We start from the raw sequence: 27,613 nt of genomic DNA, 5'->3' as shown, positions 1-27,613 counted from the left end.
AATTTCACCAATTCGAGCTACCTTTTTCACGTGTAATCAAACAATGGAAAAGCAAGATTTGAATTACACCAATTCGAGCTACCTTTTTTTCACGTCTAATCAAACAATGGAAAAGCAAGAAATTCAGGATAAAATTTTCTTTTCCAAACTTTTTAGAACAATTCTTGCAATCCAAACAAGGCCTAAATTATTTCCCCCTAAAAAACCAATGACAAAGGAAATAAGTCAAATAACCTAAAAAAAACCAATGACTAGGAAAAGTAACATCATAGTATCCTATGGATAGACAGATAAGAGAGATAGAGAGACCGAGAGAATGATAGAGAATAAAGTTTTCAACTGCCACATATGCTCTTGATCAGACCATCCGATCAAAACATTGTTTGACTCCTACGGGTAATTGGTTGGATCCCTCCTGTACAGAGATTTCCCTTTTCTTTTAACTAGTCTTTGAACCGACTACCAATGGTTCGAGTCTCTGGATAGGTCTGTGTTGAGTCAACTTGTGCTGGTCTAAACCCTCCCTTAACCCTAACCTTAAATACCACCCCTCCCCTCTTTCCTCTCTCGCGCCCCCCTCCTCTCCGTCTCTCTCCCTCACCTTCTCGCTATTTATACACCGAAAGGGCTTCGATTTTGATTAAAATCCTCATCATATAATTCCATTCATCTGTTCTCTTCGACTTCTTAATCTGATTCTCTATTCACTGCAACCTGATTTTTAGGGTTTTTTTTTTTTTTTGGATCATGGATCTACCGAGCCTTGCTGTTGTTCTTCAAGCCGCACTTAGTCCTCAACCGGAGGAGCGAAAAGCGGCAGAGGAGAGCCTCAATCAGGTGATTTTTAGGGTTTTTTTCCTCTATTTCTGACTCAGTATTGTAGACACCCCATTTTGACCGTACCCTAAACCCTTCATGATTGAGTAAAACCATATCAAACCAATGCTTTAGGACCCCAAATATCGTTCCAAGGTAGCTTAGAGTCCCAGCTAGGTCCCCATAAAATTTCGTCAAAATCCGAGCGCGTTTGCCTAGCGAACGAGCCGAGAGAGGACCGTAGTGTAAAACAGAAAAGGGGGTGTGTTTATCCTGTGAGGGGGGCGAATTTATTCTGGAATGGTGCGTTTTTTTTTATCCGAATGGGACACGATTGTGTCGCGCGCTCATCAAATAATCGCGCAAAACCGCACGATTATCAAATTCGGTAGTGCTGATATCAACACCCCAGATTTCTCTATAAATAAGAGTTTTTAACTCTTTTTCAAAAGAAAAAAAGAAAAAAAAGAAAAAAAAAAGAAAAATCTGAGAGAGAGAGCGAGATCCATCTTCGTCTTCTCCGATCGATCATCGGTCGGACTCCGGCCAAGCTCCAACGGATTAATCCCTTTCTTTTTCCCTTTTTTTACTGAGAGCAAGAGAGAGAGAGAGAGTTTCTCTCCAAATTTCCGATCCAAAACCCGTATTCTCCGATCAAATTTTTCCTTCTCCGGCCAAGATCCGATCGGATTCCGGCAATTTTCCAGCCAGGTTCTTCTTTGATCAGACGTTTTGATTTTCTAATTGTTTCTCTTGTGTTATTCCATCTCAAACCCTATCATCTCCAAATCCCAAGCCCTAATTCCTCATTCGACACCCTAACCTTGGCTCTTCCATTTTTTTTTTTTTTTTCCGATCATGCTCCGATTGTCTCCGGCAATCCTCCGGCCAACATTTCTCCTCTGGCCAGCTGCTCTTTGGTTAGATCTATCCTATGTTCGACTTACAAACGTCAGATCCCAAAGCTTTAAACCCTAGATCTATACTCCTAGACCTTAGATCTATGATCTCTAGCCCTAACCTTCATTGATTCCGGCAATTTCTAACGGAATCCGGTTACTCTTTTGCCATTGCCAATTTTTTTTCTTTCTTTGAAATCTTTTAAAGTCTATGATTCTTTAGATTCCAGAGATCCAAGGCATTAGAACAGTTTTTTTGAAGATTTCATAGGAAAATTGTAGAGAGGGAGAAAATCTTGTTGGAATTCGGCATCAATCTGACCGTGCAACCATTATTTTTTGTTCATTTCCTGAGAAAATCTCAATCAGCAGAAAACAAAGAAATCAACAATTCCCAGTAGGTATGGATTTCTAGTTTGACCCACGGATTCTTTAAATGATATTGCTACTGATGGTTTACAAATTTTTATTTTATTTTTATTTTTAGAGATCCATTAAAATTCTGTGTTTATGATGTTTTGATCCATGTGTTGCTGTGTTTACAATTGAATTGGGATTTCCTTTCATTAACTTTAGGGATTCAATTAGCAGGTGGCTATATATACAAAACTTTTATTACAATTTGCTACTACAGATTTCTGGTACAATCAGTTTTTTTTTTTATATAACAATAAGATTCTCAAAATTTCTATGCATGAAGGTTGTTATTATGTTTTGGACAAGAGAAATGATACTAATGCATCCATTCTCTGTCGTTTGTTGCGGCTATAGCTGAAATGACCCTGCTGTTCAATATATGGCTATCAATGTTCCAATTCCCATTCAGTCATGCATTATTAACTCCATACATATTGAACTGTGCTTCACCCTTGCATGTTAAGCAATCCCCAATTATTTTCAATCAGGTTGTTGAGGTTTCTTTAGAAGTTGTCGTATCTCTTTTAGAGATCCCAGGTATTAAGGGTTAAGATGTCTTGATATTGGATCCTCTGTGTGCTAATGTTGACAACATTTTTTCTCTCTCTTTCTTTTTCTTGATTCGTTAATTTCTTAACGACAGTAATGGCTCAGGACAAGCATAAAATAAGATGAACTCGGGAGTGGTACATACTAGAATGTAGAGTCCTATTATTCCTTTGGTGTTTAAAGACAAATATCCTCCTCTTTGTAGTTTATTCTGTGTTAATTTCAGAGTTTGTAAGGGTTCAATGGGAAACATGGGGTAAATTCTTAAATGCTAGTCTCATCTAGATTTCGTAGTTTTGTACATAAGTTCAAGCTTTATTTTTTATTATAATTCAAGATTATAATTCCAATGAGTTGTCTACTCTCTGATCAGTATTGTCAAGATAATTGCTTTACAGGCTATGTAAGATCAACATTATTTCTAGATTGAACCAAGTTGATTTTATTTCTTATTGAATTAACTAATTCGGGCAGTTCATGAGTGGTTATTTATTCCACTGAGAAAATAAGACAGCATTTGGGTTTAATTGACTGTGTTCATTGTGGAATAAGTCGATCAGGGCAGCAGTTTTCCATCTTACTTGAATTGATTTTGTTTCATATAGAACAGGTACATCAAAGCGGTAACTCCATTTCCTTTCATCTTTTCTTTCCCTTCTCGGGATCTCTATATTGGATTTGAGGGTTTCCTTCGTTTTCATTCTTGCCTTCGGCTTCAGAGTTTATTTCAGCATTGAGATTTAGTGATAACGGAGTGTTTCATGAGCCAACCCTATCTTTTCCTGTCTTAAGATTTTACAGATAAAGGGATCTCTTTCTTAAGGGCATATTCTTCATATCCATAGGATCGTTTCCTAGGGTCTTGTCCTTTAATTTAGGAAGTTATCTTGTCCAGTAGCTTATCATCTTCCCTATCATAAGGGCGATGAAGGCGTTAGCCCAAGCCCATCTTTAGGTGACTTGCTCGGTCTAAGTAGCACTCCTCTTATTTTTAGACTTACTCAGTGTTTAGAAACCCTTATAATTTGTCCTCTCATTGCAAGGGCGATGAAAGAGTTATTTAGAGCCCTCTTTTAGGAGACATGCTATGTCTTGGCAGAAAATCAAACCTTTTAGAGACAGGCTTTGTCTCATTGGCCCAACTTATCCTTTTGTTTTAGGAGACATGTCATGTCTCATTAGAGCCCTTCTCAGAGTCATTAGCATAGGAGTCTGTCCTTTTGTGTTAGGAGTCAGTCTTTCAGTTTCAGGAGTCAGTCCTATCATCATAGGAGTTAAGATTCTTTCTAACCTCTCATCAAATCGTGTGATCTTTATCCGCTCCTGCAAGGTATAGGATGCTGTCCAACCCTTGCAGAGTTGTTATTCTGTTCATTCCCCCGCAAAGCATAGGATGCTGTCCAACCTTTGCGGGATATCAGGAGTTTGTCCTCCCCTTATGATGATAGGAATTTGTCCTCTTGTGTCAAAAAACATAAAAAAAATTTAAAAACCAAAAATCTCAAAAATCTTGAGTCTTTTAAAAGTAGTTAGGAAAGTCTGTTCCGAACTACGTTGGCTTGATCCCTCTCCACAGGCTACGTAGTGCAGCTTGGGATCTTTATCCCAGGTCCAGCCAAACCTTTAAAAATAAACATTTCAAATCTTCCCAAAAATACAAAAATCTTCAAAACCTTTTCAAAAAAAATTTTCCTCTAGAGTTAGGAGTCTGTCCTAGTTGTTTGAGGTGTTTAGAATTAGGAGTCTGTCCTGATTTGTATTGATATGGTGTGTCCTGTCGTGTGAGTGTCCCTAGAGTTAGGAGGCCTCGAGTCGATCGGTTAGACATTTAGTCGAACTGATGGCTAGACTAGGATGCATATAGTCAGCCCGTGGTTTTCTTTAGGATGCACAACCTAGTTACACATAGGATGTAGGGCCCACCTGCATTAGCTTAAGGCTAACCAACTTGCATTAGTTAGGGCATATAGAGAGTCCTAAAAATTACAATTCACCTGAACTTAAGCAATCGTACAAAAAACTTTAAAAATCAGTCGAGTCTAGTGGATCGAGTCTAGGATAGCGGTTCTAGATGGTTAGGCATCATAGTTTAGAATAGGTCATCGAACTACGTTGACTCCGATTCTTCCCGAGGCCGGGATACGTAGAGCAGCTAGGATGGACGACCATCTTGGTCCGAGTCAAGTCGCATTAGAGTTTTAGGGTTCATCTTGTCCAGTCATATATAGAGTTGATTTGTGTGTTTTGCTGTGTTTTCTTACTTTCATGTACAGATCCTATACCTTTAGCTGTAGCATGCTTGTGTTTGCACACCAGAATTTAGACACCAATTAGGTATGACATTCATAACCTAGTTATTCTCAGGTGACACTTCTTTCATTTCTTTTTCTGTGTGCTTATTAATCATCTCCGAGACATGCATGATTAGATAGACGTCTTCTCTGAGATATTCGTTCCCATTTCATATGACTTTCGCCCAAAACTCTTCAAAATTATTAAGTAAATGACATAAGAGACCAGGTGTTTGCACTTGGGCGGATGAGGTGCTCTTTGGACCTTCCGAATTCGTAACCAGGCACGAACCTTTCTTTCATAATCTCTGGTTATCCGTTGCAACAGAGCATAGTATGGGATCCTTGGCCCACTTCCTTGGATGACGACTCTTCTTTGTTTAAGGTACGCCTCGAATCTGGGCCAGTCCCCGAATCGAGAGGTATCTCACCTTTTATCGCCACTCATGCTGTGAGAGGCATTCTTCTTTCGAGAGTTCCTTGGTAGAGCTCTCCATTCACGTGGATGATCCTGAGACTGTTCGTGTGGGGCTCGTCGCCCGCCTCTCTCGGATCGGGGTCCACAAGTATATTCTATTTTAACAACTTACAATCTTTTCCATATGGATTTTTGTTGGATGATTGTTTAGCAATCTAGGTCTTAAGTGTTTTTTTACAATATGTATCGATTTTCTGATTAAAGTTAAATGTTAGCTGTAGTTTGTTTGGTGAAGAAGAGTTGATATTGATAAATTATAGATTTGTTCCACTAATCTTGGATACACTACAATTAGCCCTAATGAGTGTTTATGTAGAACACTTAGAAATCCTATCTACTAAATCTAGCTTAGTTGCTAATCTATCTAAACTATCTAATCTTCCACACACCTGATCAAACGGTCAAGATCTGATGTATTCTAACAAATATGTTGTGGGTTTATTTATTTGGATTGATTGCAGCAATTAGCTTATATTAGTTAGTCTATGGCATTATCAATTTCACATCTGCTGATTCTAAAAAGGTTGTTTTGTGGTAGATTCATTTAAAGGGTCTCTTTTATTTGGATTGATTTAGTTAGTGCGTAATTTGTAAGCTTCGAGTTATGTGGGATCTGAGTCCAGCTTATTACGTGTTCTTAGATTGAACTGTTGTTGATTTCGTTCTTATTCATTTTACTAAATGATTTCTTGATAAATCTGAGATTGTTCACTGTTGTCTTAATTCTTACATGTTATATTTGTACGCTAAAAAATATCTTAATTGAATCTTGATACTCATCAGCTCTTTTTCGGAGTGCTCATATTTTTATTTTTATTTTTCATAATTCAAGATGCTTTGCTATTTTTTCTCAGTTCCAGTATACTCCACATCACAATTCAACATATTTTGCTATTTTTTCCCAGTTCCAGTATACTCCGCAACATTTGGTAAGGCTGTTGCAGATCATTGTAGATGGTAACCGTGACATGCCTGTACGTCAAGTGGCCAGTATTCATTTCAAAAACTTTGTGGCTAAAAATTGGTCGCCTCATGAGCCTGGTATGTCTATATCAGTAAGTAAAGTTCAATCAATTTATTCTCCGTATGTGATTTTAACAGTTGTTGTATCTAATTACTATAGATGAGCAGCACAAGATTTCAACTATTGACAAAGACATGGTCAGGAACAATCTTCTCCGATTCATTGTTCAAATTCCCCCTTTGTTGAGGTACATCAACGAGTGGCCTTCAGCAACATATTTAGCGTCGTGATTGGAAATTTGTGATCATAATTTCTAATTCTGGTTGATCAATTATCTCCTTAGGCTGCATCACTACGGTCCTGTTCGTTTGAGATTATGACAACCGATTGTGAGTACAGAACCAATTATTGGACTCAAAATTAAACGTAAATTTGAGTCCAATAATTGGTTTTGGACTCGCAATCGGTAGGCATAATCTTAAACGAACGGGGCCTAAGGGATTACATTGCCTGCATACTTCTCTATATATGTTGATTCTTGTTTTTTTGTACAAATACGAAATTATGGCCCTGTTCAATATTTCTATTTGCCCTTTAAGCTTCCCTTTTATCCTAAATATTTTTGGATTTTATGTCTGCTTCTAATTTCTATTTTTTGGTCCTGAATTTCACAACTTCCTGTTTTACCTAAATCTATGTGAACTACCTTTTGTCCTTTCATTTTTTAAGTGAAAGTTATGAAACCAAAAGCGATTTCTGTGGAAGATCTCACATTGAAAATACCAATGGCCCATAAACAGGGCAAGGTCATAGGTGTTATGTGGAGCAAAATTTATTATCAACTCTATAATTTGGATGCTTGTTATATATGAAAAATGAATTGTTATGGGGGAGGTGACTAATTTCGTGAAGTTAGAGTACATCGGCCAAAGTGTTGAAGTGTGTTTCTTCAACTATCTAATTGTTTGAGATGTCCCATTCAATTTAAATTGTAGGTTGGGGTGTAGTTATCGAAAACCCATGTCTCATTCACTGTTGTTATACTAGCTAGTCCAATGTAAGCTGAAGTGAATTGAATCTTTTGATGGCCTCCCACCAATCCCCCTTTGGTTGAAAGAATAGATCCCAAATATCAGTTCTGCCCTTCTCTCCTTTCCCTATTTGGAGGTCCTTTCCATACATCTGCAGTTACATCCAAACTGAAGAGCAACTCAGAAAACGATCCACTAATTTATGAGTTTGACACAGTTGAGGTCCTTCAAAAAAAAAAAAAATCACCAACTCTCTTGCGCACTTCTTGGGTTGAAGAGTCTCTAGTGATCATCTGTGTAGAAACTTAGGTGAGCAAAAAAGGGCGTCTTGCTTCCAATGCTAGTGAGATGGCTGGGTGTTGGTATAGTTGCGGGAGGAATCTCAGTAGTTGTGTCAGCCTGTTCACTGATTTGATCCAGGCTGGGTATTCGACTCTTGAAGCTTTGCAGGCTTTATTGTTGGAGGAGTGTTACCGTCATAGCGTGGGACTCTCTGGCAGGCTGTAATTAAAGAAAATGATGGATACGGAGAGAATGAAGGTAGGTCTTCTGAATGGTGGTCAGGGGGTGAATGTGATTGTTGTAAAGAATGGAACTGCCACAATGAAGTTGGGGAAAATAGCATCTAGGAACAGAGAAAGAGACAAGAAAGTTGTTCCTAAATCCCCTCCTAGCGAGGTTCAAGGTGTTACCTGGAGACTGGCTGTGTAAAGAATTTGGTTACCATGCCTTCATGAAAGGAGTGGAATTTATGTGGTATTGATACAAGCCATATCATGGGAATGATGCGAGGAAGGCATTGAAGATCCAGGGTATCGATCTCAAGATGGTTTGGCTGAAAAGTGGCCTGGTTTCTATTTTTGAGGAAGGAAACCATCTCACTGTTACCATTACCATACCAGGGATGGAAGTGGAAGAGAGGGTAGTGATTTTGAAATTGTGCCTCATCGGAAAGGTGAGAAAGGAGACATGGGAGGTGGATGAAATCCATGATTGGGCTCGCTGGTTCTGAAGTATTCCTATCCTCCCCAAACCAAAGCAACTGAATCGGAATGAAGTATTGTTTTGGTTCAAATCAGAGACGCAAGCTACTGGTATTCTTAGATAAGAAGGTCGGGCATTTGGCAAACATCTTATGGAGTTGGAACCGTGGAACTAGGCTTACCACGTTGTGGCGAAGTTCGTTTGGGTAAGATTTTTAGGCACCCCCTACTTGCTAAGGCTTAGTCGACGGTGGAGGCTTTGGGAAGCTTATTTGGAATGATTCTGAAAATCAAAATGGAGGCGGTCGAGGGGCCTAGTTTGGAATATGCTTGCCTAGGGCCTTTGGGGCAGTTCTGAAAATCAAAATGAAGGCGCCGGAGGGGGGCCTTTATTTTCATGGGGAATTGGGCCTTCCTCAGCATTTTGTCTAAGAACTAACCTAACATAGAATTAGACAAACATGTGTGAAATTTAACTTGCACATCCCCAGGTTTGTGAAAATTTGTGGGTTATTAAAACCACTTAAAAGGACTTACTTCAATAAATAAATATACCCCTAAAACTGTTAAAAAACATGTTCTACTGCTAATTGTATAGAGGGGCGTTGGCTTATGGGGGCTACCAATGCCCCTTGGGCTCGAAGGGGATGACCGAGGGGGGTTTGATCAACCTGGCCCCGACGTCGCGATGGTGCTACTCAATAAAGATAATGCTTGCTCCTTTCCCATCACCAATTGGTTTTGGGATAGTTGGTAGCGCTACGATCCTACAGGTGGTATGAGAGCAAGGTCGCGGGTTCGAGACTCCCAGGGTCATCGCCGGGGGTGAGGTGGTGGTGGTGGTGGTGGTGGTGGTGGTGGAGAGTGTTGGCTTATGGGGGCCAGCAAATGCCCCTTGGGCTTGGAGGGCACGGTCATGGATGGTTTGATTAACGTGGCCCCGCGCCGCGATGGTGCTACTCAATGAAGATAATGGTTGTGCCTTTCCCATCACCAATTGGTTTTGGGATAGTTGTTAGCGCCATGATCCTACAAAGGGGTCACCAGAAATCACTTTAAGACCAAACTACCATAGCTCGTGCTGTATGGACATGGGTGGGGCCCATCTTAAACCTCTCCAATTTTAAACATAAGATCCTTTTATGATTATTGGACCTTAAGTTCTTGCTCTCCTCCTTGACTTCTTATTCTTCCTCATGGATGATTGTCGAGCATCTCTAGGGCTGGCATTGGAAGTATAAAATGCGTGGTTCCTTATGTCTGATATCTTGCACACTTCTAGGGAATGTAATTTGTAATATATGCTAGATGTAACTGGGGACATCCTTTTTTTTCTTCGAATTTATGGAGATACAAACAAGGTGATCCACTTGTAGATGTAGTTTTGGTGCTGTTGTAGTGATATAACTTGATGTTAGGACTTGACATTGGGTCTTTTTTGCTGAAAGACATCATCGATTCAATCTTTTTAGTTTACTCCATACTGATTAAACAAAGTCATTTATTGGAGGGTTTTTTTTTTTAGAATAATAGTGATAATTTATCAAAGAATGGCCCTGCTTTTCAGATGATTGAACAACCGGGATCAATTTTCTTATGATACTTATTTGACATTCATTAAACTTATCCAATGAATTATGAGTTCAATAAACCCTTTTGAGCAAAAAAGATGGATCTTCCTTGCTCATCATTAGACAATCACGTACATACCTTGTATGGGGCTAATAGTTCTCCTTTCCCATCTCATGGAAAACCCTTGACATATTTTTAGATTCTGAACAGTGTTTTAGGTTCTTGTTTGCATATTTTAATAAAGTTGCATATTCAAACCTTTCCTATCTGTTAGTATCATTTCACATTGCACATAGGCAAATGTTTTTTTTTTTTCAATGGTAAAGAGATTTCATTGCCGATCCCAACTAGTTTGGGACAAAGGCTTAGTTGAGTTGAGTTGATTAAAGTGATTTCATTAAAGAAAACAGAGACCGAGGAGGTCCCCTAAAAGTACAAAATCATAGAAAGAGTAAGAAAAGAGAAAATGTATACAGATCTTATGACTAGGGAGGGAGGAAATCAAAGAGCTCTATGCTCTACCGGGCAACACCCTTTCTAGCTAATATGTCCGCCTCCCCATTAGCTGGCCGCCTAATATGAATAAAGGAAGTTGATGCCGCCCCAATCCTATCCTGGATCTCATCGAATAAGGCGGCAAATCTCCTTGGAACCCCGTGTGAGCCTCTTAGCCATCTAATGGCATAGGCAAAAATGTTTATTGGGCCTTCTCTCTGTTGTAACTCATTTACTAAATGGATTCCTTTTGATGATTGCCAATTTCTATTATATGGGAGGAACTGTCTGACATCTACTTTGCATCGAACAGAGCACAGCTTGGTGAGTGCCTCAAAATGATCATCCATGCTGATTACCCAGAACAATGGCCTACCCTTCTCCAATGGATAAAGCACAACTTACAAGATCAGCAAGTATATGGAGCTTTATATGTATTGAGGATTCTTTCTCGCAAATACGAGTATGTCTCAATTAAATTTACAAATGAAAATTTCTCCTGCTATATTTTGTTGGTGACTGTGTATCTGATATGCCTTTTCAATTGTTTGATCATCAGTCTCCTCAATTTAATTTGGAAATAGACATGATTACTTCTGTGCACATGTTTGACTTAGAAAACCCAAAAACCTGATAATAAGCACATCCTTATTGTTGTTTTGTATAACTATCAAGTATCTTCTAATGTATTATTCGGAATGGTGTAATTAGTATACAATTATATGTAAGCATGTAACCCTGATACACAAGGCTAAAGGCCGATCAGTTTTATTTTGCTTTCCCTGTCAACATGCATATTTGACATACAACTTCTCCGAGAAAAAAGGGAAAGAAAGAAACGGGGAAGCACATCTTTCTGATTATGTTATGTCTCCATCTTTATATTTCCAACTGAGTGGAAGCATGAAAGTGAATTATACTTGTACTTTCCAAATCAGGCATTGTAGCTCTTTTTCTAGAAACTCTAGTATTCCTTGTCTGAAGAGTTAGAGTCCTATATTGATGTTCTTTTAAAATCTAAACTTCCATTACCTTTTCTCTTGAATGTAGTATTGCATTTCCTTTTCAGGGATCTTTTTGATATTCTTTGTGATGAAGGGTCCTATATATTCTTTTAATTTTTCTTTCTACTTAAAGATTAACTTTTCAAACTATTCGTTTTCTTTGATCCTGTCTAAAGGTTCAAGTCGGATGATGAGCGGACGCCAGTTTACCACATTGTTGACGAGACGTTTCCTCATTTACTTAGTATATTTAATAGACTTGTTCAGATGGGCACTCCTTTGCTGGAAGTGGCAGATTTAATCAAACTCATCTGCAAAATATTCTGGTCTTCGATATATGTATACCTTCTGACACAAGTTGATAATTTTTGTGAAATATTTGTTAGTGCTTATGATTTTACCATGCTTTTGGTTTCATTTTTTCCAGTTAGAGATTCCAAAGCAGCTGTTTGATCCCATTGTCTTCAACGCATGGATGGTCCTATTCCTGAACATATTGGAAAGGCCTGTCCCTTTAGAAGGCCAGCCAAATGACCCAGAATTAAGGAAATCGTGGGGATGGTGGAAAGTGAAGAAATGGACTGTTCACATATTAAACCGATTGTACACTCGGTATGGTTCTTGGGAGCAAAATTGATTCCTGAAACAAGGTTATATTGTTATGGAAATATTTTGGTATATGACCATTTAATCTGCACCTCACAGGTTTGGAGATTCGAAGCTTCAAAAAGCGGAGAACAAAGCTTTTGCTCAAATGTTTCAAAAGAATTATGCTGGGAAAATTTTGGAATGCCACTTAAAATTGTTAGATGTGATCCGCATAGGAGGTTATTTACCTGATAGAGTTATCAACCTTATTCTCCAATATTTGAGCAGCAGGTTGGTGTAATATGAATTCTTGTGGTTTCTCAACTTCAACTATGTACTTATTAATGCCTTATTTTATTTTTTATTTTTTAAGAAGCATATTTAACACTACTATTTAATCAATTATATGAAGTTGATACTTTATATATGATAGTTGGGTTATAATGCTGTATAATGTGATACATAATTGGTATGTAAATGTAATCCTAATATTTTATTTTCTAACAAAAGGATTCTTTCGAGATGAGTATGTTTGGTTGAACTTGGATTCTTTGGTAGAACTTGGATCCTATGGTGAATTTAAGTTTATTATTTTTTCTTTATTTTTTCATTCTTTGTAAATATAAACATGTAAAATATTTCTTAATAAATAAATGTAGACTTCAAGTAGCTACTCAAATAGGACAACCAAAAGCTACAAATGCAACGTAAAATAACCTCCAAAAACTAATGAATACATTAAACATGTACGATACAAACTCTAGCATATAAATATTGCACAGTGTGTGATGTTCAGGTTACCCATCTGTGTTGACATTTCCTTCCCTATGAAAGTAGGAAATACATCTAGCCTCAAAGTTTGCCAAATAAAGATATCTACGGAGTAGACGACTTCTTTTTTAAGCTATTTGATCAGCACTTCATAGTGTCATTTGATCCACAAGTTTTGATCATTGAACCCACCAACGAACTTTATGCTAAGTTTTGGTCACCACCACAACGATTGCATAGCCATAATCTCATATCAATATCTTGCGCAGGATTGTACACTCTTCTATATGGAATGTAGTAACTCGATTCTCCCCTGCTATAGTCTTCTTCGAAACTTATGAACCACGCAACCCTTTCTTTCTCTCATAACAATAACCAAATGCTTCTACTTCTTAACTATCCTATAAACACTCGATAAATTTTACATAAATTTTTTTTTTTATGAAACGGCAAAGAATTACTTTTGAAGGTGACTGTAGTCACTGTAATATAATATTGATTTTCAAGTTTAGTTGGAATCCGTATTTTTATTGCAAGGTACTTTTGGTTAATATGATGATCTTAGCTAGGAAATAATTTCTTTTTTCTACAGTATTTCGAAGAATAGTATGTATCAGTTGCTGCAGCCTCAACTTCATATTGTTCTTTTTGAGATAATTTTTCCACTTATGTGCTTCAATGACAATGATCAAAAGTTATGGAATGAAGATCCACATGAATATGTGAGGAAAGGCTATGGTGAGTCTTTAAAATCAAGCCATTTTACTTTCAATATTTCTGCAGTTATTTTTCTTGATTCGTTCTTAATTTGGTTATTTGGTATTTGCTCCTTTGTTTTTGTGCAGATATTATTGAAGACTTATATAGTCCTTGTACTGCGTCCATGGATTTTGTAAGTGAATTGGTGAGGAAAAGTGGAAAAGGAAACTTTCAAGAGTTCATTCAATTCATTGTACTGACTTTTAAGAGGTATCATAACTGCCCAATATTCTATCAAATATCATTCTAGGCTGAAGGATCAATGCTTTTGAAGTATTTATTATGCAATACAGGTATGATGACGCACCTATAGAATGTAAACCATATCGGCAAAAGGATGGTGCTCTTCTTGCTATTGGGGCATTATGTGATAAATTGAAACAAACTGAACCTTACAAGTCTGAGCTTGAACGTATGTTGGTGCAACATGTTTTCCCTGAATTTAGCAGTCCCGCTGGTCATCTAAGAGCGAAGGTTGGTCATTTTTCTCTCCCTTTAATTCTCTAATACACCCTTCTATAGCTTGCACTGTGGTATAAATTTAATTTTTATTTGATTTATGCTTCTTTATTGATGGAGAGATGGAAGTCACTTCAATGGTTAGTGACTTCACAGTGTTTCAATAAATATGCTCAGTGACAAACCATTTTCTTGCTTTGGATTTGGGTAAGGCATTGAAAATCACAACTGAAACATTGTTTAGTAAGATGATGGTGCATATGAAGACTATCATAGATTCCATTTGCTACAAAGCAATAGATAGAGAGAACCATCTTTCAATGTTATTCGGTGGCTTAGAGATTTTAAGGTTGCTCCATGGCGGTTTTGCTTAGTATTTCGACGAGATTCTAGATTGAGTGGAAGGATCGTCGATATCGCTCGTCCATATCAGGAGATCCGCTAATAGTGTTGCTGATAGATTAGCTCGGGAGGGTGCCGATAGGCCGGGGTTGGAGATGTATGATTTTCTTCCCCCATGATTGTTCCGTTACTTTGTTTCGTTTGGTTTTTGTATTTTTGTTGTGTTTTGATCTTCTCTTGTATTTCTCAGGTTGACCTCCTCGGTCTCCCTTTGCCTTGTTAATAATATTATCTTGCCATTTGAAAAAAAAAAACAATAGAGAGAGAAACAAACTCCCACAAATGGATCCACCAAAACAAGAGCAGAAATGCATTTTAAATGTCAGGCAAGAAATGTCAAGAGACTGTCATTACTAAAAGTAAAAACACCCTATAGCTAATTGATTCAACAACAAACCTTCTCTATGTATATGAAGAAGCATTCATGTTGCATATACATCTTAAATGTCCGGCAAAAAATGTCAAGAGACTATGTCATTACAAAAAACATCATATAGCTAATCGATTCAACAACGGATCTTCTCTATTTATACAAGGAAGCATTCATGTTTAAAACAGCAAGTCCAAAAAGTCTCAATAGAGGTAAAACTTGAGAGGTTTGTAGAAATGTCAGCATATCTTAGAAGCCCTTGGGCTCTCAAGGAAATATGAAAAAGTTGGGATAAATATAGACACCCTGTCATCTGAGTTCAAGTGCAATTGGTAATGATCCCTTCATCAATATTGGTTACCCAATATTGAGCGTGTTTGATTTTCTATTTAGTGGGTTCCTCAATAAGGGCCTTACGGATGTTAATATTTCTAGCTTGATTTTTTGAAGCCAAGGTAAAACAATAGTATTCTCTCATATTAAAGACGGGATATTACTGGCCTAGTTCTGACCTTTGTACCTTTTGAATGACTTACGTCAATAGCTTTCTTGAATAGGTAACCAATGGCTTCCGCCGGTAGCTGATGCCTCTTGAAATGGAGAAAAAGCCATGTGGAGCTCCATTAGTTATAATAGAAAATTGGGCAGAATGTATGCTAGAAATCCACTTCCTTCACCTCAAGCCAAAACCCACTTATTTGTAGCGCCTAAAAAATAATAGGCCACTCATGACAATCACATGCCTTTTCTTAGACACCACTTCCTCCTTATGCAGTCAATGCTTCGTTGGCAACAAACGCTCTGGAACTTGTCTTGATACATATCCACTTTGCTTTATATCTACGAGAAAGCCATAATCCCTTTAGTATTTAAAGATATACATTGACCAAAATTATGTAGACCCCACCATCTAGGCTTGTAGGTCTAAATTCTTTTATGTCCTCTATATTCTTCACCTTGGGGATCAAAGCAATAAAAGATTCATTAAATGCTTTGGATGCCTAATGAGAAAAATAGAACTCTTCCATGACCGTCATCACATTGGAGTTGATGGTTTCCCAAAACTCTTGGAAAAGCTCTAGGGAAAAATCGTTCATGCCAAGAGACTTATCGTTTTGAAGACTAAAAGCTGCCTTCCTAAAGTGAATCTCTTGGTACTTTCTTTCTTCAGCCACAAGCCTTGATATCATTGACGCAAAAGAATCTCCTCTTGGTCACTAATCCCTTCCTTGCTTAATTCACCTATGCATCTTTCTTTGTTTGACATAGTAGAAGTTTCCTCCTTATAGCCTAAAGTTCAGTCTCGGTTTCATTATTCCACTTTCGAAGGTTCTCTTCAAGATCTACAGAGCCTGTTCACCATGAGGATAGCAAGCCGGGATTTATTTTATCCTTACGTAGACTTGGTTAGATAAACTTATCCAAGCAGGATAGCCAATCCCAATAATAACTTATCCAAGAATTTCTATCCTCGTGATGAACAGCGCTATAAGCTTGCAAAATAGTGTGACACACCTAGGGCTGCTTTCAAAGGATTTTGATTTCCACCACCTAACGAAAAATCTTTGAAGTCAAGAGAGAAAAACACAGTTGCTGGAATCTCAATGGGGTAGGCTTCCTCATGCCCTCGGTCGTGTTTGAGGAATGAGTGAATGCTCTGATAAAGACAGATGAGAATTATTTGAAAGGAATCAAGAAATGATTTGATGCAATACATATCCTTGGTTCGAAAAAAAATTTAGAATGGGAGGATGGCCTTTGGAGAAAGGAGTTGTTATGAATTTTGGTGATTTTGTTTGAATTGGAGATAGTCCATGTCTGGTTAGAAGTTGGGTTGCCTGAAGTTTGCTATTTGAATTGAAGAGGTTTACGTTGAACTAGGAAGGTTGAATAAGGATTGATATATATCTATATACTATATAGCAGAAGAGAAAAGGAGAGAATTATTTGAATTTCTCCCAAAATTCTATGAGAATTACACATCACTTTTTTTGACTTTTTTTAACAAAGGCACCCATTCAACCCACATATTTTCAATCCTACCCCCTCCTTTATTCTTTTTAATAAAGGCACCCATTAAAGCCACATAATTTCAATCCTACCAATTTACGGAATTATTTGAAAAAATAAATCATTATTTGCTAGCCACCTTCTCGAAAGGCTACGTCTCGCCCATCCTTTGCAATTGTATGTGTTCAGAGATTTGTCTTATTAGAGGTGGTGAATAACTGCACGGAAATACTATTTCTTCAAAGGTGGCTAGCAATAATAAGTACCGAAAGAAGCTACCAATAATAATCATTAGTAGTAAAGTTTTGGAGGGAAATTATGGACGACGGGTACTTGTATATGACAATTACAGAAAAAATTACAAAAAGAGGTATCGAAATATGACAATTACGAAAAAACTACTTTTCCTTAGTAGTTTTTTGAGGATATTATGTATGAGTACTGTTCTTAAATATACTATGATCTGAGGATACCCTTGTAGGATGACAATAGGAGTTCCAGTCTATGCTTGCCAATGATACAATGGTGTCCTTCTGGCACTCCTCTATAGATTATTATATACTATTATTATATGTTGTAGGAAATTAAAGTCGTGAATTTTGACAATGGACCATTCTAAAAAAAATAAAAATAAAATTGACAATGGTTTTTTGAGCTTATGCAATTTTTTTCTTCATAACTACTCACTAATGCCTTTTCTTATGCTCGTGGTACATGTAAATTGTGGGTATTTGAATTTCTGGCATTTGTGTTTTATGTACCTTTGGATGCCTATGTTTAATCTGTATGGAGTCTTTATTGTTTCTATAATAATTTGGGATTTCATAGTTATTTCATGCTTATTTTCCTTTTAAGTGAGATTTGATGAATTATAAGAAAATTTCTAGTAAAATCTTTTATAGTCATCACTTATGGATGAGAACCATTCTCATGTTTTACCCGTGTTCATGATTAGGATCCAATTAAACATCCGATTAAGCAGATTCCATACAATACACAATCAATCAAAACACAATTCCTGAGACATTTCTGCAAGTTGTATTTTGAGAACCTTAAACGCCAATTGCAGAGAAAAAAAGACAAGTTAAGATAACGGGAATACAAGGGATATCAGTCGTATACAATACTAAAATACATCTTTCTATGTAACTACTATATTAGTATATAGGGTTCATGATCTTTTTCAAAATTTAGTATATACTAGAAAATTCATACTAAATCTCCCAATCATGAATAATACTCAAAGTCTCAAACCAACTTTCCTGTAAAACATATGTACAGGTCCTCGATTTATTTTGTTAAGGGGGCTTTGGTATTCAGGCTTTGTTTGGTAATCAAGCCATTCATTTGCATGCATTCCAAAATTTTACTTCTTCTAAAAAAATTAACCGCCTGTTTGTCTACGTGAATTCTGAGATTTCAGAATCCAGGTTTTAGTTTGGAAGCAGTGTAAAATTCTGGATTTTTACATTGGAAGTAGGTTGCAGATGCGGGGGAAGTAGGTTGCAGATGAAGGGTTTAAGTAAGAAATCCTGGTTTTAGAAATCTGTTCCCCATCCTGAGGATTCTAAAACCTGGAAACAGGGGCGATCTACTCTCTCGCTCGATGGAAAGAAAGGCGACTAATCAGAAAACGACGGACGGTCTCCTTCTCTAGTCTTCGATCCACGATTTTGAGGAAATCCAAGATTCTAAAATCCGTGTATCCAAACGGCCCCTAAATGACACTACAAATGTGGGTTTAGTTTGATATACAGACCAGCACCACATAGAAGCCCCCAAACACTGATATAACGGCTCTAGCCAGGAACACATGTTTAAAATTGAGGTTCTCATCGATGGAAGGGCGATGGATATTGGGGTGCCAGACATTTTTCTAAATTCCTCTACTGCATTGCTTAATGGAGTTAAGAACTGAAAACTTTAGGAAAAACAAGGCATACTAACTATGCTAAACCCCTTTTAACAATTACAGTACCCCGAATCTTAAACAAAGCATTCTGCTGAGAATAATCTACAGAGAACCAAAAAAATGGCAAGGCATATAGATTAATTTTCATGATAGAAATATTCACAGCTATCAACAACACAAAATGGTTCAAGAAGTTCAGTTCAATCTAAACAGAGATTTGACCTTTTTTTTTGTTTTATAAGCTTTCAATCATTTGAGAAATTTCCTTTCTCATATTACCCTATAAGTAACATCATCACTAGACAGAGATTTGACCTTTTGTTTGTTTTCTAAGCTTTCAATCATTTGAGAAATTTAATTCCTCATATTATCCTATAAGTCAATCATCATTCTAGACAGAGAAGGTCTATTGGCCAATAGGCTGGAAAGAAGGTCTACTTATCCTTCAGGCAAAAATGCGTTGTAATTAAAAGTGAGAAGCGGGGTCAGGTTAGAGTACACAGGGTCCCACAAAAAGTCTACACATAATGTGAAATGATATATTCGCCCCATTTTTACATGGGACAACCCCCTCTAGTGTAAAAGAGTAGATGATACACTAGAGGGGGCCGTCCCAAGTAAAAACGGGGCCAATATGTCACTTCCCCATTTTATTTCAAGTCATTTTTTGGGAGAGAAGAAACATAGTTATTCTATTATACTAAAAATACCATAATAACATTTATATTTAAATTAATAACAATTATATATTCATTACTATAGGTTTTATTTCTGTCATCCTTGTGCACTCAATTGTTTGGGTAGCCCCAACTCCCACTTCCATTCCTCATTTCCTAATTCTTCATGTCAAACTAATATTATCAAATTATTTGACCTATAATTCTAATATTTTACACACTAAAAGTCTAAAACAATAGTAATAAGTTGAGTTTGTTGCCTATATATGTAAATACACCCATCAAATATCTACAACAAATGATACACTATTCTAACTTCCATATACCCAAACAACTATCAAAACTACAAAACCAACTTCCCATGAAAATTAGTTCCATAAAAGGAGTCCTAAAGTGAGAAAGAAAAGAAACTCATTCGTAATTAATTTAGCCTACTGATGTGGGCACTACCATGTTTTGATAATTGCACTAACTCATCTTGTCTTTTATTATTTAAACAACTGTCAAAGGTTATTATCATTCCCAAAAAGCTCTCAGAAGCCAATCCAAAAGAAAAGACAAGCTGAGTTTGTGTAATTATCAGAACATGGTAGTACAAATATCAATAGCCTTAATTTTATAAAATAATGTCGCGGGAAAGAATTATGGGGAAAATGAAACTTTCTTAAACAAAAGAGTGCAGGGAAATGGACCTATAAGAAAGAATTGCCATTCCTATGAACAAAAACAGAAATAACACAACGAATGAGAGAACTATGGTCACCCTTCTCAGACTATTTTGATATTTTGCTCTTCACCCTTCTCAGACTATTTTGATGTTTTGCTCTTCTCACGGTCCATACATGCCAGAGAGGGTGAGCTAGGGTTCTCACAAGATAGAAATGAAAAGTCTATTAGGTTTCTCACTATTTAAACATTATAATTTTGAATCTTAATGTTTGCTAAATGTAAAATACTAAAGCTTCCAATGAGGAAAGGCTACTTACTATTATTTTAATGAGGAACAGGTGGAGAATTATCCCCAAGTTTTTAATCATTTGTTAATTTTATGTAACTAGCTTAGTAATAAATATCCCTGTATTGAGGAACCTGTTTCCTAAAACTAGAAAATGTGTTCCCTAAATTTAGGAAACCGGTTCCTAGTTTAGTTTCCAGGAACAGTGATGGAGGCCATTGTAGGGTCCATATTTTGATTTTAGGTGTCCTTTAGATGTTTTTTAAGTCTATGAGACTCACCAAGGTTTTCCCAACAATATCACTTGGTTTCTTTAAGTTGCAGGTGTTTAAATGGAGCCCACATGTTACCATTAATAAAAAGCTGGAGTCCACATGTTTATTATGAATTTCTTAAGTTACAATAACACATATGTCATTTGTCTTGTTAATTCACTTAAGTTTAAGTGTCCATAAGGGCCCACATGACATAACGTGACATCGTGTCACTTAAGTGATTAATATGGCCCACATTGCTGCCATTCAAAAAAAGAAAGAAAAAGGGCCCACATTGCAACATAACTGAGTCCTTATATTTGAAGTGGGCTGGTTTCAATGAGAATTTAGGAGTCCTAGTGGGTTTCAAGAGTCCTAGTTTACTTTTAGTAAGGAGAGTCCATGTAATAAGAGGAATTCCTAGGGTATCCGACCTCAATAACCTGTTCCTAGTCCATTTTAGTGAGGAATTCCTTTTTTTCTTTTGGACAGTCACATAGGGTATCCCACCTCAATTTATAGGGTGGGACTATTCCCTACTGATGCGTGTGCAATCAGCTGTAAACCACGCATACAGGGTAAGCCCGTGGGGATTCGAACTCGCATCAGTGGGGAGCAAACCCATATCTTTAAGCCAAAGAGCCGCACCCGTACGGGTTAGTCAGGAGTTTGCAGTTTAAGTTAGTAGGAGTCTGATTTAGACTAGGAGTTGGTTTGTAATAAGGATTAGGATTTTTTTTTTCAAATTTCGTATGGCTTGCATAGTCTATAAATATGAATGACATATTGGTCCTGAAAACCGTTGAATGTGAGTGGAAATTGATATTTTCTTATGTTGATTGGGTGTGGTCTTTTTCTGAAGTGTGATGCTTCATATCCTTAGGTGTGATGCCTAGGAGAACCTAGTGTGACTTCGGGTTATTTTTTTCCCCTGTACTTTTCCTTTTCCTTCTTTCCTTCTCTTTATTTCTTTTCATTCATCTATTCTCCCAAGCCTACCTGATCCTGCCACTCTATCCCCATATTCCCTTAGATTAGCCAACCAAAGTCTGACTCTACCTTGAAGCAGTCCTTTACTTGGTTGGCCTACATCAATTGGTTTCAGAGCTACATACCCAATTGTCTTCCCTTACCCATCCTGCATAAACATGTTTCCTAAATAAAAAAATTATTTTATCCCCGTCTCCATTATGTTTTCTGGGAAACGAGTAAGATGACCAAAAGGGGAGTTTCTCGGTAACTATGCATAATACTGATAACCTTGAATGTATCTGGAGGACAAAACGAAAACGTATAGTTGCTCGAAGTTAAGCGATCAACATTCAAAAACCAACAATTCCCTAAAACATCAAATCCTAAGTTTCAGCTGAAGTGGATCAAAGTTGCCATGTGAAGTCAGTGAAATTATCTTGTTAATTTTTCTCCTCATGTCCTAAAGTCTTTTCTCTTTTACTCATTTCTTCGGTTTTATCTTTTCTAGAAAGATCGAATGATGGATTGTCCTGTTTTAACGTGTAGAGTATGGATGGAGCTGGTGAAAGTGTGAACAAATATAGGAATCTAATATCTATTTTATTCCTCATTAAGACATCCTGGATTTTATTGAACTTCTCACTTAGCGGCAATCATGTAATTTTTTTAAGTTTGATTAGTAATTTATTAACATAAAGGGTATAGAATTGAATTGTGCTCAATGGTGTAATTAATTATTGAATGTCTCACTTAGCAGCAATCTTGCAATTTTTGTAAGTTTGATTAATAATTTAATATCATAAAGGGTGTAGAATAAAATTTTGCTGGACGATGTTAGTTCTATGCTCTCCCATTCTCCTTCTTGGATTCATTCACGACACCCACAACTGGATGACTATGGTCAAACCAGTCAAAACGACACATATACTCTTCTCTGCCTTTACCACCTTTTCTTGTCTTCCATAGGGTGTAAGAGGTCCTCATGGGCCCCACTTGATAAGTTTTTCAAAAAAATAAAAAACTCTCATTTTATGTGAAAACATAAAATGAGATATCTTGTTCATAAGAGACGAGATCTGGTCTTCTATAAGAGACGAGATCCTGTTCATATTTATGTGAAGTGCACACAAGTCAATTTTATGGTGTTAAATAGATTTTTTTTTCATTTTTGTCAAAGATTCTAGGATGAATCTATAAAGGTTGTCTTCTTACACTGAACGACGGACTTCGAGTAATTTTGGTGTTTTTCTAGCAACGTATGGAACTATTGGGTTTTCGTTGGCAGCCGCTCCCAATCCCTTATGTAGTTGGGCTTGTTTGTTGTTTGTTTTATTTTTGTTTTTTGTTTTTTAATTTTTGAATAGCAGGGCTAGCAATAAAAATTAGTCATTCTAATCAAAAGGGAACAGTGGTTTAAACATGCCCCCCCCCCCCCCGCCCCGCCCCCGGACATCTGTTGTAGAGTTCTATGGATTAAGACATCCTGGATTTAATTGAACTTCTCACTCAGCGGCAATCATGTAATTTTTTTTAAGTTTGATTAGTAATTTATTAACATAAAGGGTATAGAATTGAATTGTGCTCAATGGTGTAATTAATTATTGAATGTCTCACTTAGCAGCAATCTTGCAACTTTTGTAAGTTTGATTAATAATTTAATATCATAAAGGGCGTAGAACAAAATTTTGCTGGACGGTGTTAGTTCTATGCTCTCCCATTATCCTTCTTGGATTCATTCACGACACCCACAACTGGATGACTATGGTCAAACCAGTCAAAACAACACATATACTCTTCTCTGCCTTTACCACCTTTTCTTGTCTTCCATAGGGTGTAAGAGGTCCTCGTGGGCCCCACTTGATAATTTTTTCAAAAAAAAGAAGAAAAACTCTCATTTTATGTGAAAACATAAAATGAGATATCTTGTTCATAAGAGATGAGATCCTGTTCATTTTTATGTGAAGTGCACACAAGCCAATTTTATGGTGTTGAATAGATTTTTTTTTTCATTTTTGTCAAAGAATCTAGGATGAGTCTATAAAGGTTGTCTTTTTACACTGAACGACCGACTTCGAGTAATTTGGGTTGTTTTTCTAGCAACGTATGGAACTATTGGGTTTTCGTTGGCAGTCGCTCCCAATCCCTTATGTAGTTGGGCTTGTTTGTTGTTTGTTTTATTTTTGTTTTTTGTTTTTAAATTTTTGAATAGCAGGGCTAGCAATAAAAATTAGGCATTCTAATTAAAAGGGAACAGTGGTTTAAACATGCGCGACCCCCCCCCCCCCACCCCAATCTTGTTGTAGAGTTCTATGGATTAAGACGTCCTGGATTTTATTGAACTTCTCACTTAGCGGCAATCATGTAATTTTTTTAAGTTTGATTAGTAATTTATTAACATAATGGGTATAGAATTGAATTGTGCTCAATGGTGTAATTAATTATTGAATGTCTCACTTAGCAGCAATCTTGCAATTTTTGTAAGTTTGATTAATAATTTAATATCATAAAGGGTGTAGAACAAAATTTTTGCTGGACTGTGTTAGTTCTATGCTCTCCCATTCTCCTTCTTGGATTCATTCACGACACTCACAACTGGATGACTATGGTCAAACCAGTCAAAACGACATATATACTCTTCTCTACCTGTACCACATTTTCTTGTCTTCCATAGGGTGTAAGAGGTCCTCGTGGGCCCCACTTGATAATTTAAAAAAAAAAAAAACTCTCATTTTATGTGAAAACATAAAATGAGAAATCTTGTTCATAAGAGACAAGATCTGGTCTTCCATAAGAGACGAGATCCTGTTCATTTTTATGTGAAGTGCACACAAGTCAATTTTATGCTGTTAAATTGATTTTTTTTTCATTTTTGTCAAAGAATCTAGGATGAGTCTATAAAGGTTGTCTTTTTACACTGAACGACCAACTGTGAGTAGTTTGGGTGTTTTTCTAGCAACGTATGGAACTATTGGGTTTTCGTTGGCAGTCGCTCCCAATCCCTTATGTAGTTGGGCTTGTTTGTTGATTGTTTTATTTTTGTTTTTAAATTTTTGAATAGCAGGGCTAGCAATAAAAATTAGCCATTCTAATTAAAAGGGAATAGTGGTTTAAACATGCGCCCCCCCCCCCCCCCCCGTGACATCTGTTGTAGAGTGCTATGGATTACAAAGATCTAAATTTGAGAATCCTACAATAGTAATTACCTCAGAACCTGAGGTTCAGATGCAGCCAAAGGCAATTGAATATTGTATAATCTTGGAGGTAGAATTTGAGAAATCCTTAGTATGTTTAATGGTAATCAAATAGCGTAATAGTTACGTATTGGTTTTCCATTTTAAAATTGTAATGTCCATTATTGCTAGAGTGAGAAGCGATGCTGGTATCTAAAGTAGGAAGTGGGGTTTATAAGGAGAAAATTTTGGAACCGAGAAACATGGTTTTAAATTTCCCTAAAAGAACCGAAATGTTTCCGTTTCCATCCCTACCGAAATGAAATCTCAATGAATATCTTCCACATCTTTATTTCCAAATGAAATTCCCGAAATGGACAGAAATTCGATCAAAATTCTCGAAATTCAACCGAATTGGTTGGAATGAAAAAAAAATTGAAGGTCATGATTTGCGTTTAATTTCATTAATGTAAAGAATGATATTTGGTAGGCAACATCGTTGAACTGCACAACAAAGGAACTATCTTATGCATGGGATGTCAAATCGGCACGGGACCAACACTAGCATGTAACTCTGTGATATTGACATAGAGTTGGGGTCTTTAGAGGGGAGACTGGTCATTTACTTTCTTATGCTTTATTACATTGTATTTCTTTATTGACTTTACTGTTATAGACATGTGCGACAACACATCTCACTAGTGGTGTGTTTGGCATCGTTTTTAAAGAACGTTTTTTGCATTCTTTTTTTAAATTTTCGAATCAGAAAAGCTAAAAACATGTTTGGCAATGTCTTGGGAATCATTGTTATTGATTTTCTTTTTGCTTCATAAACGCTAAAAGGTAACGAAAAAACCACCGTCACAAAAAAAGTCATCAATTTACCAAAATCCAAAAATATCAAAAAATATCAAATGCTAAACTGGGTTTTTGGGGATTTCACGGAGGCCCTTTCTCTAATGCCCTAAACGCCCCCCCTCCTCTCTCTCTTGATGATCTTCTCAGGCCTCTACAAAACAACCGCCACAGACAGATTACAACATCTCAAGGAGATGTCGGCCAACAAGTGCCTCAAAACGCTAGAAATCTTCTGCTATTTTTTTTCCTTCATTTGTTATTTTGCTTTGCCTTTCCCCCCTTTTTTATCTGTATTGAGAGCGAAAACAAAGCTTACTCTTACCTTTTCAACACCTGTTTCTCTTTCAAACCCATTCTCTATCTCCTATTAGCAACATTATCATCATCATCTCCAATTGAAGACAGGTCTTTACCTACGCATCCCCATCTCTCTCTCTCTTCCTCTCATTTTTCTCTTTTTTATCCTCATTAGTTTGAACTGAGTTGGGATGTGTTTTTTATTTATTTATTTTCAACCTCTATCTGCAGATCTGGCAGCGATAACCTGAGCGATGGATCTGGAGATGATTGGGATGGGGTTTCCCACACAACTTCTCCCGTAATTGATGTGTTAGCCGGCAAACCATGGAGGTGGCTGGATCTATGAATTTCACCCGAGTTCGTGCTTCTGGAGATGAGACGCAAAAACATGAAAAAACTCTCCTCGACCTGACCCTCGATTCCTCGAAAGAAACATCAGTATTTTGAGTTTGTATGAAGCGAGGTATCAATTTAGGGTTTAATGTCTTGTTATGGTTTTTTTTTTTTTTTTTTGAATTTCTTGAGTTTGCATTCCCACTGGGGTGGACGTTTTTGGGTTTATAAAACAAATTAGCACACCATTCGACTCCCCTGATACCTAATATTGTAATCCTTCCTTCTATAAGAAATCTGTGTATACTTACATTATTTTCTTCCATGTTCTTTTTTCAGATCTTAGATTGTAAAGTGTATGCTTGCCTTGAAGGGGATAACATCTACTGTTGGAAAGGAACAAGGGACAATCACTGGAAGCCATGATACAACATATGAAGGTTTGGTTTACAAGGTTATTTCCTTTCCCATTGATTATCTATTCCAGCCTTCAAAGGTGTTGTACATTTATTGTTGTTTTACCGATTGTGAAGGGACACATGTGGGTTTCCATTCCAAATCAGATGGCCAACTGAGGATGGTTGGCCGGGTTAAGGAGGAACTCTAGAAACCGGGTGGTTGCTGGAGATAAAAAGTGGTTTTCGAGGGTAGCCATGTGATGCTCGAATCTGGCAACATCTACATCACAATCACCTGCGGGCCCACATTCGATGTGGTGGCACGCTCAATTGGGTATGGGAGTATTTTCTTCTTTTTTTTCAAATTTCTTGAGTTTTGCATTCCTAGTGCGGTGGATGTTTTTGGGTTTGTAAAACAAATTAGCACATCATTCGCCTTGTCGGACTTCAGTTGATTTTATTTTGTTATTCTTGTTTCTAATGGTCTTCTTTTTTATGTTCATCTATGATGAACGGACTACAACCTGAGGTAATGGCCTTAATGGTAAGAAGCATGCCAAAATTTCTTGTCAACACCCCTTATACCTAATATTGTAACCCTTGCTTCTGAAAGAATTCTGTATAGTACTCATATTCATTTCTTTCACATTTTTTTTGGATGTCTCTAGATTCTAAAGGGTTTGCTTTCCCTGTAGGGTATAACGTCTATGGTTGGAAAGGGACAATCACTAGAAGGAATGACTTATAAGGTCTGTTTCCTTTCCCATTGATTATCCAATCGAGCCTCCAAAGGTGAAATTCAAGACATTGTGCTTCCATCCCAATGTAGATCTCTATGGCAGTGTTTGCTGGAACATTCTTCAGGTAATGCCCATTCCTATTTTGAATCATGCCTAAACAAATACGGTACGTACCCTCCTTTCTAT

The 27,613-nt window shown here is 37.0% G+C and overlaps 1 protein-coding gene and 1 long non-coding RNA gene across 2 annotated transcripts; both read left to right on the top strand.

Moving 5' to 3' along the window:
* The first annotated feature begins 604 nt into the window (after positions 1-604).
* On the top strand, positions 605-27,613 carry LOC143854889 (importin beta-like SAD2 homolog). Its single transcript, XM_077365009.1, has 11 exons — positions 605-837; positions 6,356-6,505; positions 6,579-6,661; positions 10,809-10,958; positions 11,676-11,838; positions 11,927-12,111; positions 12,205-12,378; positions 13,451-13,596; positions 13,704-13,827; positions 13,911-14,091; positions 27,383-27,613. The coding sequence occupies exons 1-11, from the start codon at positions 748-750 to the stop codon at positions 27,455-27,457; spliced, it is 1,521 nt and encodes a 506-aa protein (XP_077221124.1). The 5' UTR covers positions 605-747; the 3' UTR covers positions 27,458-27,613.
* LOC143855234 (uncharacterized) lies at positions 26,191-27,162 on the top strand. Its single transcript, XR_013237745.1, has 3 exons — positions 26,191-26,419; positions 26,629-26,729; positions 26,823-27,162. It is a non-coding gene; the product is annotated as an uncharacterized LOC143855234 (long non-coding RNA).

The sequence above is a fragment of the Tasmannia lanceolata genome, unplaced genomic scaffold (assembly GCF_043159265.1).
Source record: "Tasmannia lanceolata isolate RefF3 unplaced genomic scaffold, GAP_Taslan_0.1 ptg000020l, whole genome shotgun sequence".
Taxonomy (NCBI): Eukaryota; Viridiplantae; Streptophyta; class Magnoliopsida; order Canellales; family Winteraceae; genus Tasmannia; species Tasmannia lanceolata.
This window is presented reverse-complemented; position numbering and strand designations above follow the sequence as displayed.